Below are 13,744 nucleotides of genomic sequence, written 5' to 3'. Positions count from 1 at the left end.
ACCCAGTCTACCCAATTACATCTACAAGTATTTTTGTGTGTGATCCAACTTGATTTTCACCAAAAAAATCAGACAAAAGAGGGAAAAAAAAAAGACTGCTTCAGAATCAAAGGCATAGACATTAGAGAAGAACTGCACAGCAATACTGAGAAGCAGAGGAGGGGAGAATGTCTTTTATGTTTCTTCAAAAAGCCACAGCGATTTTATAGTCAAGCACTTGTCTCGTTTTCTCCCCGAAGTGGCAGCTCCAACATTTCTGCTCATCCCTGACTGCCACACGGCCTGTCAGTTGCTAGGCAACTGTGTCAGCATCTGCCTTGCTTCCTGCCTCCCACAATGCACAGCTTCCGTAACTGTTGTCACAGAGTTTGCCAATTACACCTAGGTGCCATCTCCTGAGCCAACGTTCTTCTGAAAGCTCATCTTCCTGCCTGGTTGTCCAACTGTATTTGTCACCGTGTCTCACTGACTTCCACAACAGGCTGCTCATCAAACACAGGATGATCTCATGCAGGATCAAACAGATGAAGGAAAATCTTATTAAAATCATAAATAACTTGCCATAAAAGCAAGCAACCAGACAAAAGAGAAACTCACCAACCAATTTAACATGCTACAAAGCTCAAGCTGAACGGCTAGTTTGAAGTTCCTTTGAACACAGACATCTGGTTGAATTTACTTGTCCTAATATAATAATTTTCACCAACTTTCAAATTAACCTCATACTGAGTTTAGAAAAGGCTGTATCTACAAATCTAAGTTACATATCATCAATGTTAACATCAATGTGTTATATATGCAAAAAAGATAAAGGCTATATGAGTTGCTTTTGTAAATTACAACAGGCCTAATGACTCTGAGCCACTAAACACTAAGCAATTAACTATTAACTACATCATACAATTTAATAGGTAACATACACTTTCCATCTTCCACCTTAGAGCATTCCATAAATCATATAAAAGTTCATATGATAATTGAGTTTTCTGAAATTTAAGTGGCAAAACTAGTAAGTAGCAATCCAAATTGGGACTTGGATCTGCCTCAGGTTATTTCCTCAACAATATGCTAGCTGGCCAGATCCTATCAACCTTTGAGGAGCCTGAGCTTGAAAATGCTCTTGAGCTAAATGCTATCAAACCCAAGAACTGGTAATTATGGTTTCAAGTTGAAGACTATGGAGGTTGGGCACAGCAGTGGAAAGAAACTTCCTTTATATACCTCTTAATACTGTATAAATCTGTTACCTACTTCAAAGAAAAACATTTAAAGGGCTCTCATTCAATACAGTGAGGCACTGTATGATAATATTTCAGTCAATAATGGGCCACATATAGATGGTAGACCTTGAGGATTATACTGGAGCTGAACAAATCTCATTAGCTAGTGATGCTGTGGCTGTGGCAAAGCTGGCACAAGGTACCACTCATACTTGTGGTGGTGCTGGGGTAAGCACGTCTCCACCACCAGCTGCGTCACAGCACAGCATGTGCAATTAATTATAGCACGTGACAGCTGGTAATGGTAATGTAACTAATGATCATGTATACTGGCTTGTGTTTTAACTATATTATACTTTTTAGAATGTACTCCTGCTTATTTAAAAATAAAAAGGTTACTGGAAAGCAATATATTGTGTTAAGTGACAGCAGCCTCATGTATCTGTGTTCATTCACCACAACTCCTGTGTCCGGAGATCAACGTAGATTGACCACGCTGTGCCATAAAGATTCACGTCAGTACTCCAAGGGTCTGTACAATGATGAAACCTGCAGTACCACATTTCCCATGATATGAAGATGAAAAGGACCAGGCAGCTGTTCTCAAGCAAAGAGAATCAAAGGGCCAACAAAGATGTAAAAGGAACACAAAGGAAAAAAATCAGGAATTCTCTCTGTTGACCTGAAGTTTTATTCAAAGGGGGACACTTAAGGTGACCCTGCAGGAGAAGCATAATTGTTCCAGATAGTATAAAAAGAAAAACAAATTTAAAATCTGAGAAGCAGTTTAAAAATGAACTGCAGTTAAGGGGATTCTAACTCATCCATTAGAAATTTGCTAAGTCTCTATAGACGAAGTATTGTACTAGGCACTTTATTTATCTGGCAGAAACACAAAACATTAAGTGAATAATCACCCAAAGTCAGGATGAGTGCTTTGCTGGAAATGAAATATGATAAAGCTCATTTTCTCTTAAAGTAGAAAAAAAAACCTTTTAATGCAGATGGTCCAATAAAACAGAAACTTCATTAAAAATGATTTCAGTGCAGATCTATGATTCTCAGTGGTATGGTAACTATGGCAACTATACACTAAAACGTGACCCAGGATCTACAAAGCATGCTTTCAGTCAGAATTGCAATCATGACACATAATGAGGGAGAATAAAAATTATGCTTTACTTGTATGTAAAAGAAAGAAATGAGAAATGAAAAAAAATTTGTATAAGATTATAAACTCTGAAATTCAGAATCCAGATGTTTCATACTAGTGAACCATGAATTGGATAAAACAAATTCTGTGTGACCAGAAGCCAGCATGCATTAGGAGGATGTGTAGAGAAGTAACAGGTGGTATATGTGCACACAGCACAGGAGACTTACAAAGTGCACCTCTGAGTTGATGGATTTTTCCGGGTTAGGAAAGCAGATCTTTTGGAACTCTAACTTTTATTAGACTATTAACAACTCCACACACCCAAGAGAATACAGTTCTTCAGTGTGGTCCGCTACAGGGCTACTCCTCACATCAAAAAAGCTGCCTCCTTTGGCTCCACACAAAGAATAGTGCTGCACTCCAAGTTCAACTGCCTTGGGAGCCAGATGCCCACTCTTTTGAGCATATTCAAGGCTAGTTTTACTTATCTATGGAAAATAAACCTCCATTCTGGAAACAATAAGAAATTATTTCAAGGCAAAGTTGGGAGAACAAGAGGATGAATCATTCTGGGTTATGAACACCAAATAAGGCCTATGGGTGGAAGCATTGGAAGATGGTCCCCAAGCTCCTTATAGGGCCCCCGCCCTATATTACCCTGTTCCTTGAGTGTAAGCAAGATTTGTTATTAGAATGAGATTTCATGTACACTGTTAGATTAATCATCAGGTGACTTTAAGCTAATCAAAATGGAAGTAATCCTGGGTGGGCCAGTGTCCTTCCTGATTCTCTTGCTGGTTTTCAAGATGCAAACAGCAATGCTGAGTGGCTCTGTGGGCAGCTTCCTCGCTGGGACAGCCTGTTGATAGTCAATGAGAAAGCAGGATTCTCAGCCTTCCAGCTACACGCAACTGAATTCTGCCAATAACCAGCAAGCATGGATGAGCTCAGACCTGGTCGACATTCTGATTTCAGCCTGGTGAGATCCTAAGGGGACCAGCTCACCGGGCTCTTAACCCACAGAAAGCACAGCATCATTTGAAGCCCTTTAGTCTGTGGTCACTTACTACAAAGCAGAAAAAAAAAAAAAAAAAAAAGAATCCAAGGCCAAAAATCAAAGAAATGACACCTATTCATTAACATATCATATAAATTCACTTTGAAGGAGATTCTAGTCCAAACAATTTAAGTAATGGCAGTATTTCTGGTTGGATTCCTAGTGTCAAAAGGTGATCTTGAGGGACAACACTTCTTTAGATTTAGAAAAGAATATTTATTATGTTAAAAGTCAAAATTCATATTGCTTATCTGTTTTGTATCTTACACACCCCTGCTGGATAATTTGTTTTAATTTTGTTTGAAAGAAGTTATTCATCCCAAACAAGAACATTAAACATGGATTGGTAACACAAATCGAAGTAGAAAAGTTAGAAAATAAGTTAAACTTACATGGTTTTTGATTATTTAGTTTAGCTTTGACTAAAGCCCAATTCTTAAAATATAATCTGCCTGCCACTCTATTAGCTTTGCTAGGCCTCTCGCTTCATTTGGATTAGAAGTAGGCAGGCACATTATGTGAAAGACAGCAGTCTGCGAAAGTCAGTTTCCTATCAAGTTCTGCACTTATCCTCGAAGATGCCAATATTATCCATCGGGGCAAACAATCTAGAAATGTTTAGAGGTAGATGAGGCTTTTTTTTTTTTTTTTTTACTTCCACCCGGATGTGGTGTGTTTAGTTTGTAGAGGCCAGGTGGTTATTAAACACACTAGAATACATGAGACAATCTTGCACAACCAAGAATTACTTTGAACAAAACGCCAGCACTGCCCTGTTGAGAGAAACACTAATTGAGTAAAAGATAAACTGACTATATTAAAACCCTACCTTATTCTAGAATGTCTCACTGAACAAGTACTTTAAAAGCACTCAATTATTCCAATCAGTGTTCTCCACAGACCCCTGACTAATAAAGCCTCAGGAACCCTAGGAGAAGCCAGTGGCAACTTGGCCCCACAGCAGGTGAAAGCCTGGCCACCAGTGAAGACTCTGAAGTCACCTCTCCTGCCCAATCACGCGCCAGCACTCACTCTGCTGTTTCTCAAACAAAGCAAGCGCCAGCGTCTGACCTCTTCCCTCAGCAGTCTGTCTACTCTCACAGTGCTGTCTCTTCTTTGAGGACTCCACTTCAGTGTCCCCAGGTCAGTGAGGCCTTCCCTGACTCTCCTATTTAATGCAGCCCCATGCCCTACCATGATCCTCACTACACTACATGGTGCTTGGGGGTATGGGTGCTGGAGCTGGGGACCTGGGCTTCTGGGTACCTTGTTTAGCTCCTCTATGCTTTCTAATGATAGTGACAACTCTGGTGTTGGCTCTGAACATTTAAAGGCAACTTAAAATGACTTTGAAGTCGTCTGTTAAGATTCATTCATTTGGCAGCAAAATTTGATCTTAATTCATTAGGTAGCAAAAACAGCATAAGGCTGTTTCTGGAATGTTTATCATGAAGTCCTGGTGCAGACAGCACCAGTGACGCTGACAGACAGTATGCATACCATGCTACCTTCCTAAACTCCAAAGATTGAAAGACATCTGGCCCCGGGGATTTTGAATAAAGGACTGTACATCTAAATTATCTTTCTGCTTTGTTTTTATCTATAGAACTTATCACTACTTGACATAAATAAATAAATTTGGTTTGTTTTTGTGTAATTCCCACCACCAGATTCAGGCCAAACATTGTGTTTTATTATTTTATTCCAAGCTTTTGGAAACATGTGGTACATAGTAGGAGCTCAACAGATGTATTTTGAATAAATGGTTAAATAGAATGTATAACTTAAATAATGTTTAACAAAAAATTTTTTTTTTTGGTAGAAGGAAGATCTTTTAATGGTAGTAAGTTGCCTTCTCAACCCAAGGTGAACAACTTGGTTTCAATTCATTGGCAAATGTGAAAAGCCCACTTGTTATGTATTTCCTGAATGTTGCTTGGTGCCCAGGAATCAACAACTTTACTATCTTCCAGGAAAGTCACGAAGGCTGCGTAAGCACTGGGAAGAACTCCAAAATCTACTATATACACAACAGACCTTTGAGTACATCTCCAACCAACTGTACTTTAAAATAAATTTATCTGTGGGCTGGGGCTGGGGTTCAGTGGCAGAGCACTTGCCTAGCATGTAGGAGGCACTAGGTTCGATCCTCAGCACCACATAAAAAATACAAAAAAAAAAATCACTAAAGGTATCATGTCCATCTACAACTGAAAATACTAAAAAATAAAAGCAAACAAAAAACCAAAAACCAAACAAACAAAAAAAACCTGTAATCACACTTTTTTTTTTTTTTTGGTGCCGGAGACCAAATCCAGAGCCTTACAGACACTAGGCAAGTGTTCTACTACTCTGCCATATGCCCAGGCCAGCAATTAAATACACCACCATCCACCTGAAACCAGTTCCATTTCCTGATGTCTATACTGGTGTCCACAACCAACCCCAGCTGTCTACCAGCCACACCCTCAGCTTAGGAACTGTTTGAGGCCTTATTCCTATTCCATTGCACATAATGCAGCATTTTCTCAGTTCCCACCTCAGCCCAGCCTTCATTAGTCTCCTTGTTAACAAAATTGTACCCAGTGCCTCCTACGTGCCAGGCGCTCTGCCAGATGCTGGAATGCGCTAACAAGACAGACTCGGGTGTGGCCTCAGTCCAGAGGGAAGCCAGATAGTTACACAAGCAGCCACAAGGCAGGGGAAGGAACCCTGAGGATGCAGAAAGTCCAGGGCGTCGTGGAAGCCCCTGGGCTCAGGAAGCTGGGAGTCTCTGAGGAAGCCAGGATCAAGGTGACGACTAGGAGACTGAAAGTTAAGCCTTCACCAGGTGAGTCTACCTGTGCAGAACAGGTAGGGAAGCACTGCGACTGCAGACAGTCAACTAACACAGGTGACTGACATGTTGCTAAATCTCTCATTCAAAGCGGTTCCAGTGGGGCAGGAAGCTCCTTTTGATCCTCTATTCCTGGGCTGTGGGCACTACATGTGCTAAGTAACAGTGGAGCTGCCCCAATCTGCAGCCTTATTCCTTGACTGAGGAAAGGATGTGACCTCACAGTACCTCCCGATGCTCAAGGAGGGCACACAGGTAAAGCATCAGAATCATGTGTATTGGGCTGCTGTGCGAAGCAGATATGGCATTTTCTCCCTAAGCATGGCAAGGGCCTGATATTTTGATGGAGCTCTCCCAGGTGACTGAGGGTTGAAAAGAACTAGGGGACTGGCTCAAGGGTGTGACAAGGGTTTCTGAAGTTACCATGATTCTTGTTGCCACTGTGTGAATTTGAAGGTTGAGGGGCCATCGTGAAGTGTTACTACCCCATCATTGTTAGGGCAGGTGCTACTTTATGAGATTATGATGAGATACTTGATTTATTCTAAGTTTATTCTATTCCATTTCCTTATAGTTAAGAGTGTGCCTTAAGAAGTCCACTTCCTTAAGTAAGGACAAGTGTCAATTTTTGAACATTGACCTCTGCCTGGAGCTAAGTGCTCTGGAGAACTGATCTCAAACTCTCAGTAAGTCCTTGTGTGCTTTCATATCCTGCTTTCATATTTAAGGAAATGAGCTTGGTGAGGCTCCATGATTCACAAATGGCAAGAGGCTAAACCATGCAGATTGTAAAGCCCCTCCCCACCCCACCAACACTGCCGCAGTCCGGCTGCAGCAAAATAACCGGGGGGGTGACGAGCAACTTGTGAAGGTTAATGCACCAGGAGTGGGAGCCATTTATTGTAGGACAGGAGGGGTATATATACATTACATACAGCTTATCTTAATTAACATAAACTAGATACAGCAGTCAACCAATAAGGAATCTCCACACTTAATGGCTCGCTGGCGTTACTTCACAAACCACTCCCTCTGGCAAAATGCCAGGCACCATCTTGACTTATTTACAGACCCTAACACAACACAACCTCCTAAAACAGCCTCCATCTACCAGTTCTTCCCCGGGAACACGAATATGTTCAGGCTTCCCAATGGGCCTGGATATGTCCAGAATTTTCCCCGCCAAGATCCACTCTCCATCTAGCAGGTTGACCTAGCTTTCAGGACATTAATCAGATGATATCACTCCACTTCAAGCCCTCTGTGATCTAGCTGGCATCAGCAAACCTGCACAAGGGGTATCCCAAACTCCACACTCACCAACCAGGGCTTTCCCAGCTGGTCCTTATGCCCAGGTGTTTTTGCTGTGCAGGGCTGGTTCCTTCTTGTCACTCAGCCTCAGCCTAAACATCAGCTCCTGAGGCCATCTTCTCTGACCCCTACAGACATGCTGCAACACACTGCCCACCTGGTTCTGCCCTAACCTGGAGTTTTCACATTGGTGTGTACGCTGTTTGCACCCTTCCTTGCTCTGCCTGAAGCCAAAGCCCTGGTGGAGTGGGTTCCTTGCCCTCGGCTTCAGTGCTATAGACAGTGCCCATACAGGGAGGGCTCCTGACCATCTGCTGTGGAGTGAATCTCACTGTACGCATCTTTCATTCCTCAAATATGGTGCAGTGAGAATACGGTGTCTTGAGCTTTGTAGGACTATACTGGCACCCTTAAGGCAACAGGGCCCTGTCCCATTAAATTGTGATTCACCGCTTATAGAACCTGTATCCAGAGCTAGTTAGATTTCTTGAAGAAATGCAGACTGTTTTATCACCCATGTATTCTCTGCCCATTATGTCACCAGCATTCAAGAAATCCATGTTGACTATGAAGAAGTAATAAGAGGACGACTTGATCCCTCATCCAATGAGCTCATTATTGGCTGGTGGAGGCTGGAGGAGCCTGTGAGGGCAGGACACTGTGAGGGTGAGCCTGAGACGCAGCAGCAAAGGCATCGTCACGACGAGGGAACTGGACAGTCCTTGGTCACTGTGTGTGGTAACCTGGGCCTTTATGAAAACAGAATTAGCTCCTGTGGGGAGAAGAGGGGAGAGGCGCAGAGGCGCAGCTTGGGCTGAGCTCTGCAGTGAGGAGCGCAGCGCACAGCAGAGACAGGCCTCAGTGTACCTTGTGCTGAGAGCAGGGGTCTGAGAGGGGAGGTGGTGAGAGTAGAAGAGGAAGGAAGTGGCCTGAGCTCATCCTCCTTTAGAAATCCACTCCCATGACAACTATCCACTCCTGCAATAATGGCATTAATCCATTCAGGAGAGTGGCCTAGTCACCTCTTAAAGGTCCTGCCTCTCAAAGCTATGACATTTTTGGATTAAATCTCTAACAAATGAACCTTCGGGGACACATTCGCGTGACAGTTCTGCCTGGAAGAGAGGAATTTGTTGGAAGCAGCAATGTGTAGGCTGAGAAGTCAACATGGAGTGGTTCATACCAGATTATCACTAGTAACCTGGTCACTTGTCCTGAGATTCTTTCCCTATTCTTCTTCATCAGTGAGTTTATCACATTGAACTTTCACAAGCCCAGGGTCAAGTCCCAGGCTTGGCCTCTCTTGCTCTCGCAGCTTCTGTGTAGATGAAGAGTCTGAGGCTCAGAGAGGGTGAAAAATTGTTCAAGGCAAGATGCTGCTTGATGGTGACGCAGTCACCTCACCCAGTGCTGTCTCACAACACCAAAGCTCCGCTGCTCCTGCTCTATGAGATCACAGGCAGGAGGAGGCAAAGGTGATGCCTTCTCGGGCTTGTGAAGGGCTAAAAGCACCCTAGGGACCTGGAGAAGGAGAGGCCAGCAATGCTGGCAGAGCCTCCAGGAAGAAAGGAGAGCAGAGCATGCCTTGGAAGATGGGCAGAGAAACAATGAAACTGAAGAGGCAGAGAAACAATGACGGGGACAGGAGAGGGAACTACACAGGCTCCTGTTGGGATGATTCTGGGGTCAAGGGGCAGCCTGGCTGCTCTGGAAGTTCGTGCTGGAAATTACTGGATAGTAAAGGTGGAAATGGTGTGGCTAGGGCCCAAAGGCCAAACTGATCATCTGAATTTTATAGTCTGGTACGTGGGGGATTCTGAACACAGAATAATGAGGAAAATCGGCATTTCAGAAGGGTGCTTGGTCAACTTCAAATAGTTATAATTAATTTAGTAAGAGCCAGTCAATATTAAAGCAGGTGTTCACACAGTATAAGACACATAATTATTAAGTGATAAATCGACAGTAGATGCTTTGTGATTTAACTCTAAGAATGCACAGGACCCTGGTTTTGGAAAACCAGTTCTAAAACTATCTGAACTTTTTCTTTTATCCAGCTTCATTGAATCAATCAGGTGTTCCCTAAAAGCCTCCTGTCCTTTCCCATCTCTGTGGATTCTGTCCTTGCCTGGACTCCCAGCCAGTCCTCCTGGCCTCTTCTGAGGCCCCCTTCCAGGCCCACTTGAAAGAGCTCTGACGGCCTCCTCCTCAACCAGGAATGATCTGTAATGGCGCTTCCACCATGATCCTCACATAGTCAAACAACAAGGGTACACTGTCACAACATGCCTCCTCGATCTTTGTGTCCCCAGGGCCAAGGACAAACTGCCACTGAACCATAACACTAAAACTTTGCCTATGGATAAGGATTTTTCATATGGCTACTTTAATCTCAATTTCTATTAATGTCCTTGAAACAGGATCAACTATTCAAATGAAATTTCTGCGAAGTGAATCCACCTCTTTATTCCATGTTGAGGAGAATCAATCTCCAAACAGACATTAAGCTCAACTTTTCCAATTCAGTAGAAAGAGATTCAAGATTGCTATATCAAGTCTTACAATACCTCTAAGCTTCCAGCTTGCCCTATGGATTTTGTATTTGCCAGCCTCCACAATAACATGAGCCAATTCCTTAAAATAAATCCAACAGGCTATGTATGTTTCTGTTTCTCTGGAGAATCCTGAATAATACAGAAGCCTAAGAGTAATCATCCCTACTTTTCCTGGACCCATCCTTTCCATTTTCATCTTACAACTGGACTTCCAAATAGCCTCTCTTCCCTATCCTTAGGATTATAGCATTAGGATTTCCATCTTCAGCAAACCTCAGAGACCAACAGTGAGAACTCTTACATAGAACACAGAGATATCCATTTACATCTTGAATAAACTCTATCCAACAGCAAAAAAAAAAAAAAAAAAAAGTGGGGGGGGTGCAGAGAGAGAGAGAGAAAGAGAAGAGGAAGGAGGAGGAGGAGAGGCATAGGAAGGAGGAAAAGAAAAGGGAGAGGAAGAGAGGATGGAGGAGAGGGAGGGGAAGAAGATGGAGGAGGAAGAGGAGGAGGAGGAGGAGGAGAAGACCACTTCTAGTCACTCCTATATGTTTAATTTAATCTAACCTCTCTGAGCTCCAGTATTCCCAACCAGAAAAATAAGGATGCTCAACAAGATCAGTTTCTAACAAATATTTGGTATTTCTCTATATTGCTCATACTGCACTTTGATGAAGATAGCTAAGTTAATAAGTAAGAGGACTTTAGCCAAACTTGGAAGTGTAGTCTTCAAATTCAATATTAATGCAAGCAGCCTAATTTCAGTAAGAGCCTCAGTAATATAATGGGCTATGCCCCATAACCCAAACTTTTAGAAAATTCTGTCACATGAATGAAGGAAAATAAATATCACATCATTTAAGGTACTGAACATAAAACAACAGAGTCATGGAGTGTATGACGATCTACTACTTGGAAAACTGTTTCCAATCAGCATTTTATAATTGGTAGTGGGCAGATTACTTCACCTAGTTCTATTAATTTATCACCAAGAGTATACAGTTGGTGATGGCCACACATAGACCATATGGCAGAACCAGTATCAAAAGCCAGTTTTCTTTTAACTTGCAACTTAGAGACTTGGTTTAAAGGACAATTACAAATATATGAGCTGACAATGAAATGTGGTTTCTTAGAATATCCAGGTCCCTCATATTCTTGATGGTTAACTTTATGGAAAGTTAGGTGTCATTAAGAATTTCTTGTACATTAATTTCAGAATATGTGTAATAACTTGACCAACTGTTCTTATTTGAAGTAAAATTGGGTGGCAGGGTTAACAAAACCCTTGCATTCTTCAGTACAACCAGGGCTGACATCTCTTGACCAAAGGGCAGCCACATGTACCCTATGCCTTGGCTTCCCTGGCACCTCCTATTGTTCCCTACCTAGGGAACAGACAGTGTAGGTCTTCACATCCAGGAAACCTCCCTCTTTAGAAGCAAAGTTTCTGTTTTTAAAGATCCACAGCAAAGTGTCCCAATTCCCCTGCCCACCTGTCACTATCACAGATGTGGGGGCTTAAACACACATAATCCACAGCTGCTATTGACAGAGGGCCTGTCACATTCTGGGCACTGAGCTCTCGCATCTCATTAACTGTCACAGTAACCCAAAGGCAGCCATCAATTCCCCCTTTTTAAAGACTAGAAAACAGACTCAGATTAAATAAATTTGCCAAGTTCACAGAGCTACTAAATGACTGCAGCATCTTGAGTACTTATTTTTAGAACTCAATAAAATTAAGTTTTTCCATTATGCTATGATACTTCAAATGCCTTCAGGAAGGCTTCTCTTGCATGGGACCTAAATCAACCATGCTCTCTGGGTCATTAGAAATTGTTACCAATTTCCATAAACTAGCAAACTAGTTTTATTTCTAAGTGACGCTTTTGTTTAAAAGTTTGTTCACATGTTTACACTGCTGGTGCTATTGTGAATTAGTACAACCACTACAGAAATTATTATGGAGATTCTTCAAAAGATTAGGCATGGAACCACCATATGACCCAGCTACACCATTCCTTGGTATTTATGCTGAAAAATGAAAATCATCTTACTATAGTGATACATGGATTTCTATGTTTGTAGCAGCACAATTCACAATAACCAAACTATAAAACCAGGCTAGGCATCCAACAATAGATGAATGAATAAAGAAGACGTGGTATATATACACAATAGAGTTTCATTCAGTCATAAAGAAGTGAAATTATGTCATCTGTAGAAAATGGAAATAGAGACCATTATATTAAGTGAAATAGGCCAAATTCAGAAGGTCAAGGGTCATATATCTTTTCTTATATGAGGAAACTAGAGAGGAAAAAGGAAAAGTAAGGTGGAGGAAGGAAAATCTCATGAATATCAAAGGAATATCAGTAGAATAGAGTTAAGTGACCAGGGAGTGGGAGAACGAGAGGGAGGGGTCAAGGCAGGGGAGTGATATTGGCCAAATATTACTGCTTCATTATGTGCATGTGTGAATATATAACAACAAATCCCATCATTATGTATAAACATAATGCACCAATAAAAAAAGAATAGAAGATAAAGTTTATGCAAATTTTATAAGCATCTAGAATTACAAGCAATCAGGCCATGATCACATACTCTACAAGGGATTAGTCATGGGCCTCCTTTAAATAAGATTCATGTGATCCAACAGGCTGAGAACTAATGATGATCAATTCATCGATCACTTTTTAGAAATCCCTTCAATATTCAGAGCAGGCGTTACAAACACATTGTAAAAATTCTTCCCAGCAAGAACAGAATGGCATTTACCTTGTGACAAGGAACCAAGCAATTCTACTGAAGTCTGGAGAGGGTCTCATGTATGTCTTAATATGAGGCATGGCATTGCTGCGGCCAGATGTGTCGGCTGACCACGTGCTAGTGACAGGAGATACAAATCACTGGTTAGAAATAATACAAATCATCATAATTCTAACATTAGGAAACTGCATGAAAAGTAAAATCCTATAATCTGAAAATACCAAGTATACAGTTCTGTAACTTGTGATACTTTATTAAATTCTATTCAGATAAAAGTCTGATGTATGTTCATTTTAAAAAGAAGGTATGTAGAAAAGGAAAATTTACCATCTTCCATCTTTTTTTTTTTTTTTTTGCGATGAACATACACACATACACCCATGCATGTATGTCACCTCTGCTGTATTTCTGCTGCATGTGTGCATGTTCCCTGGCTGGACCACAATCTAACGGCAGGAGTCACAGTCCCCTTGTGCACTATTAAGCCAGAACTTCATAAAAGACTGTCGAATGAAAAACACTAAGTGGGCAAAACGAAGTCTGTCAAAATGCATGAAAAGCAAGGGAAACTAATTTTCCATGGGAATAAATGGCCCTTCTCATGAAGCAACCATTCTTACTATGAGTAGGAGAGGATGTTCCTTCAAGATAACAGGTGGTCTCCAAGAATCAGGACTAGGTGGGTCCACTGCTTTCTTCACTCAAAATGAATTTAGTAATCTGATACTGAAAGGAGCTCAACACACAGAAATGTCTTCTGTAAGGACAATCTCTCCAGAAAAGTACTAAAAAAGGTTCCGAGATGACATCCTGAATCTCAGCTGAAAGCTGCTG

At 41.7% G+C, this 13,744-nt stretch overlaps 1 protein-coding gene and 1 long non-coding RNA gene across 7 annotated transcripts in view; one reads left to right on the top strand and one right to left on the bottom strand.

Moving 5' to 3' along the window:
- The window catches only part of Tdp1 (tyrosyl-DNA phosphodiesterase 1), a 77,290-nt gene that overhangs the window by 32,852 nt on the left and 30,694 nt on the right, over positions 1 to 13,744 (bottom strand). For all 6 annotated transcript variants that reach the window (XR_013439209.1, XR_013439210.1, XM_078050697.1 and 3 more), the window contains exon 13: positions 12,920 to 13,027. Coding sequence is in view for 4 of the 6 variants with exons in the window: in XM_078050697.1 (XP_077906823.1) it covers positions 12,920 to 13,027 (108 nt within the window). In the remaining 2 variants the exon portion in view is untranslated. The remainder of the gene's footprint in view (positions 1 to 12,919; positions 13,028 to 13,744) is intronic.
- On the top strand, positions 5,719 to 12,960 carry LOC120886213 (uncharacterized). The gene is made up of 4 exons (XR_005729004.2): positions 5,719 to 6,263; positions 6,361 to 6,524; positions 6,844 to 6,955; positions 8,125 to 12,960. It is a non-coding gene; the product is annotated as an uncharacterized LOC120886213 (long non-coding RNA).

The sequence above is a fragment of the Ictidomys tridecemlineatus genome, chromosome 5 (genome assembly GCF_052094955.1).
Source record: "Ictidomys tridecemlineatus isolate mIctTri1 chromosome 5, mIctTri1.hap1, whole genome shotgun sequence".
In the NCBI taxonomy this organism is placed as follows: Eukaryota; Metazoa; Chordata; class Mammalia; order Rodentia; family Sciuridae; genus Ictidomys; species Ictidomys tridecemlineatus.
This window is presented reverse-complemented; position numbering and strand designations above follow the sequence as displayed.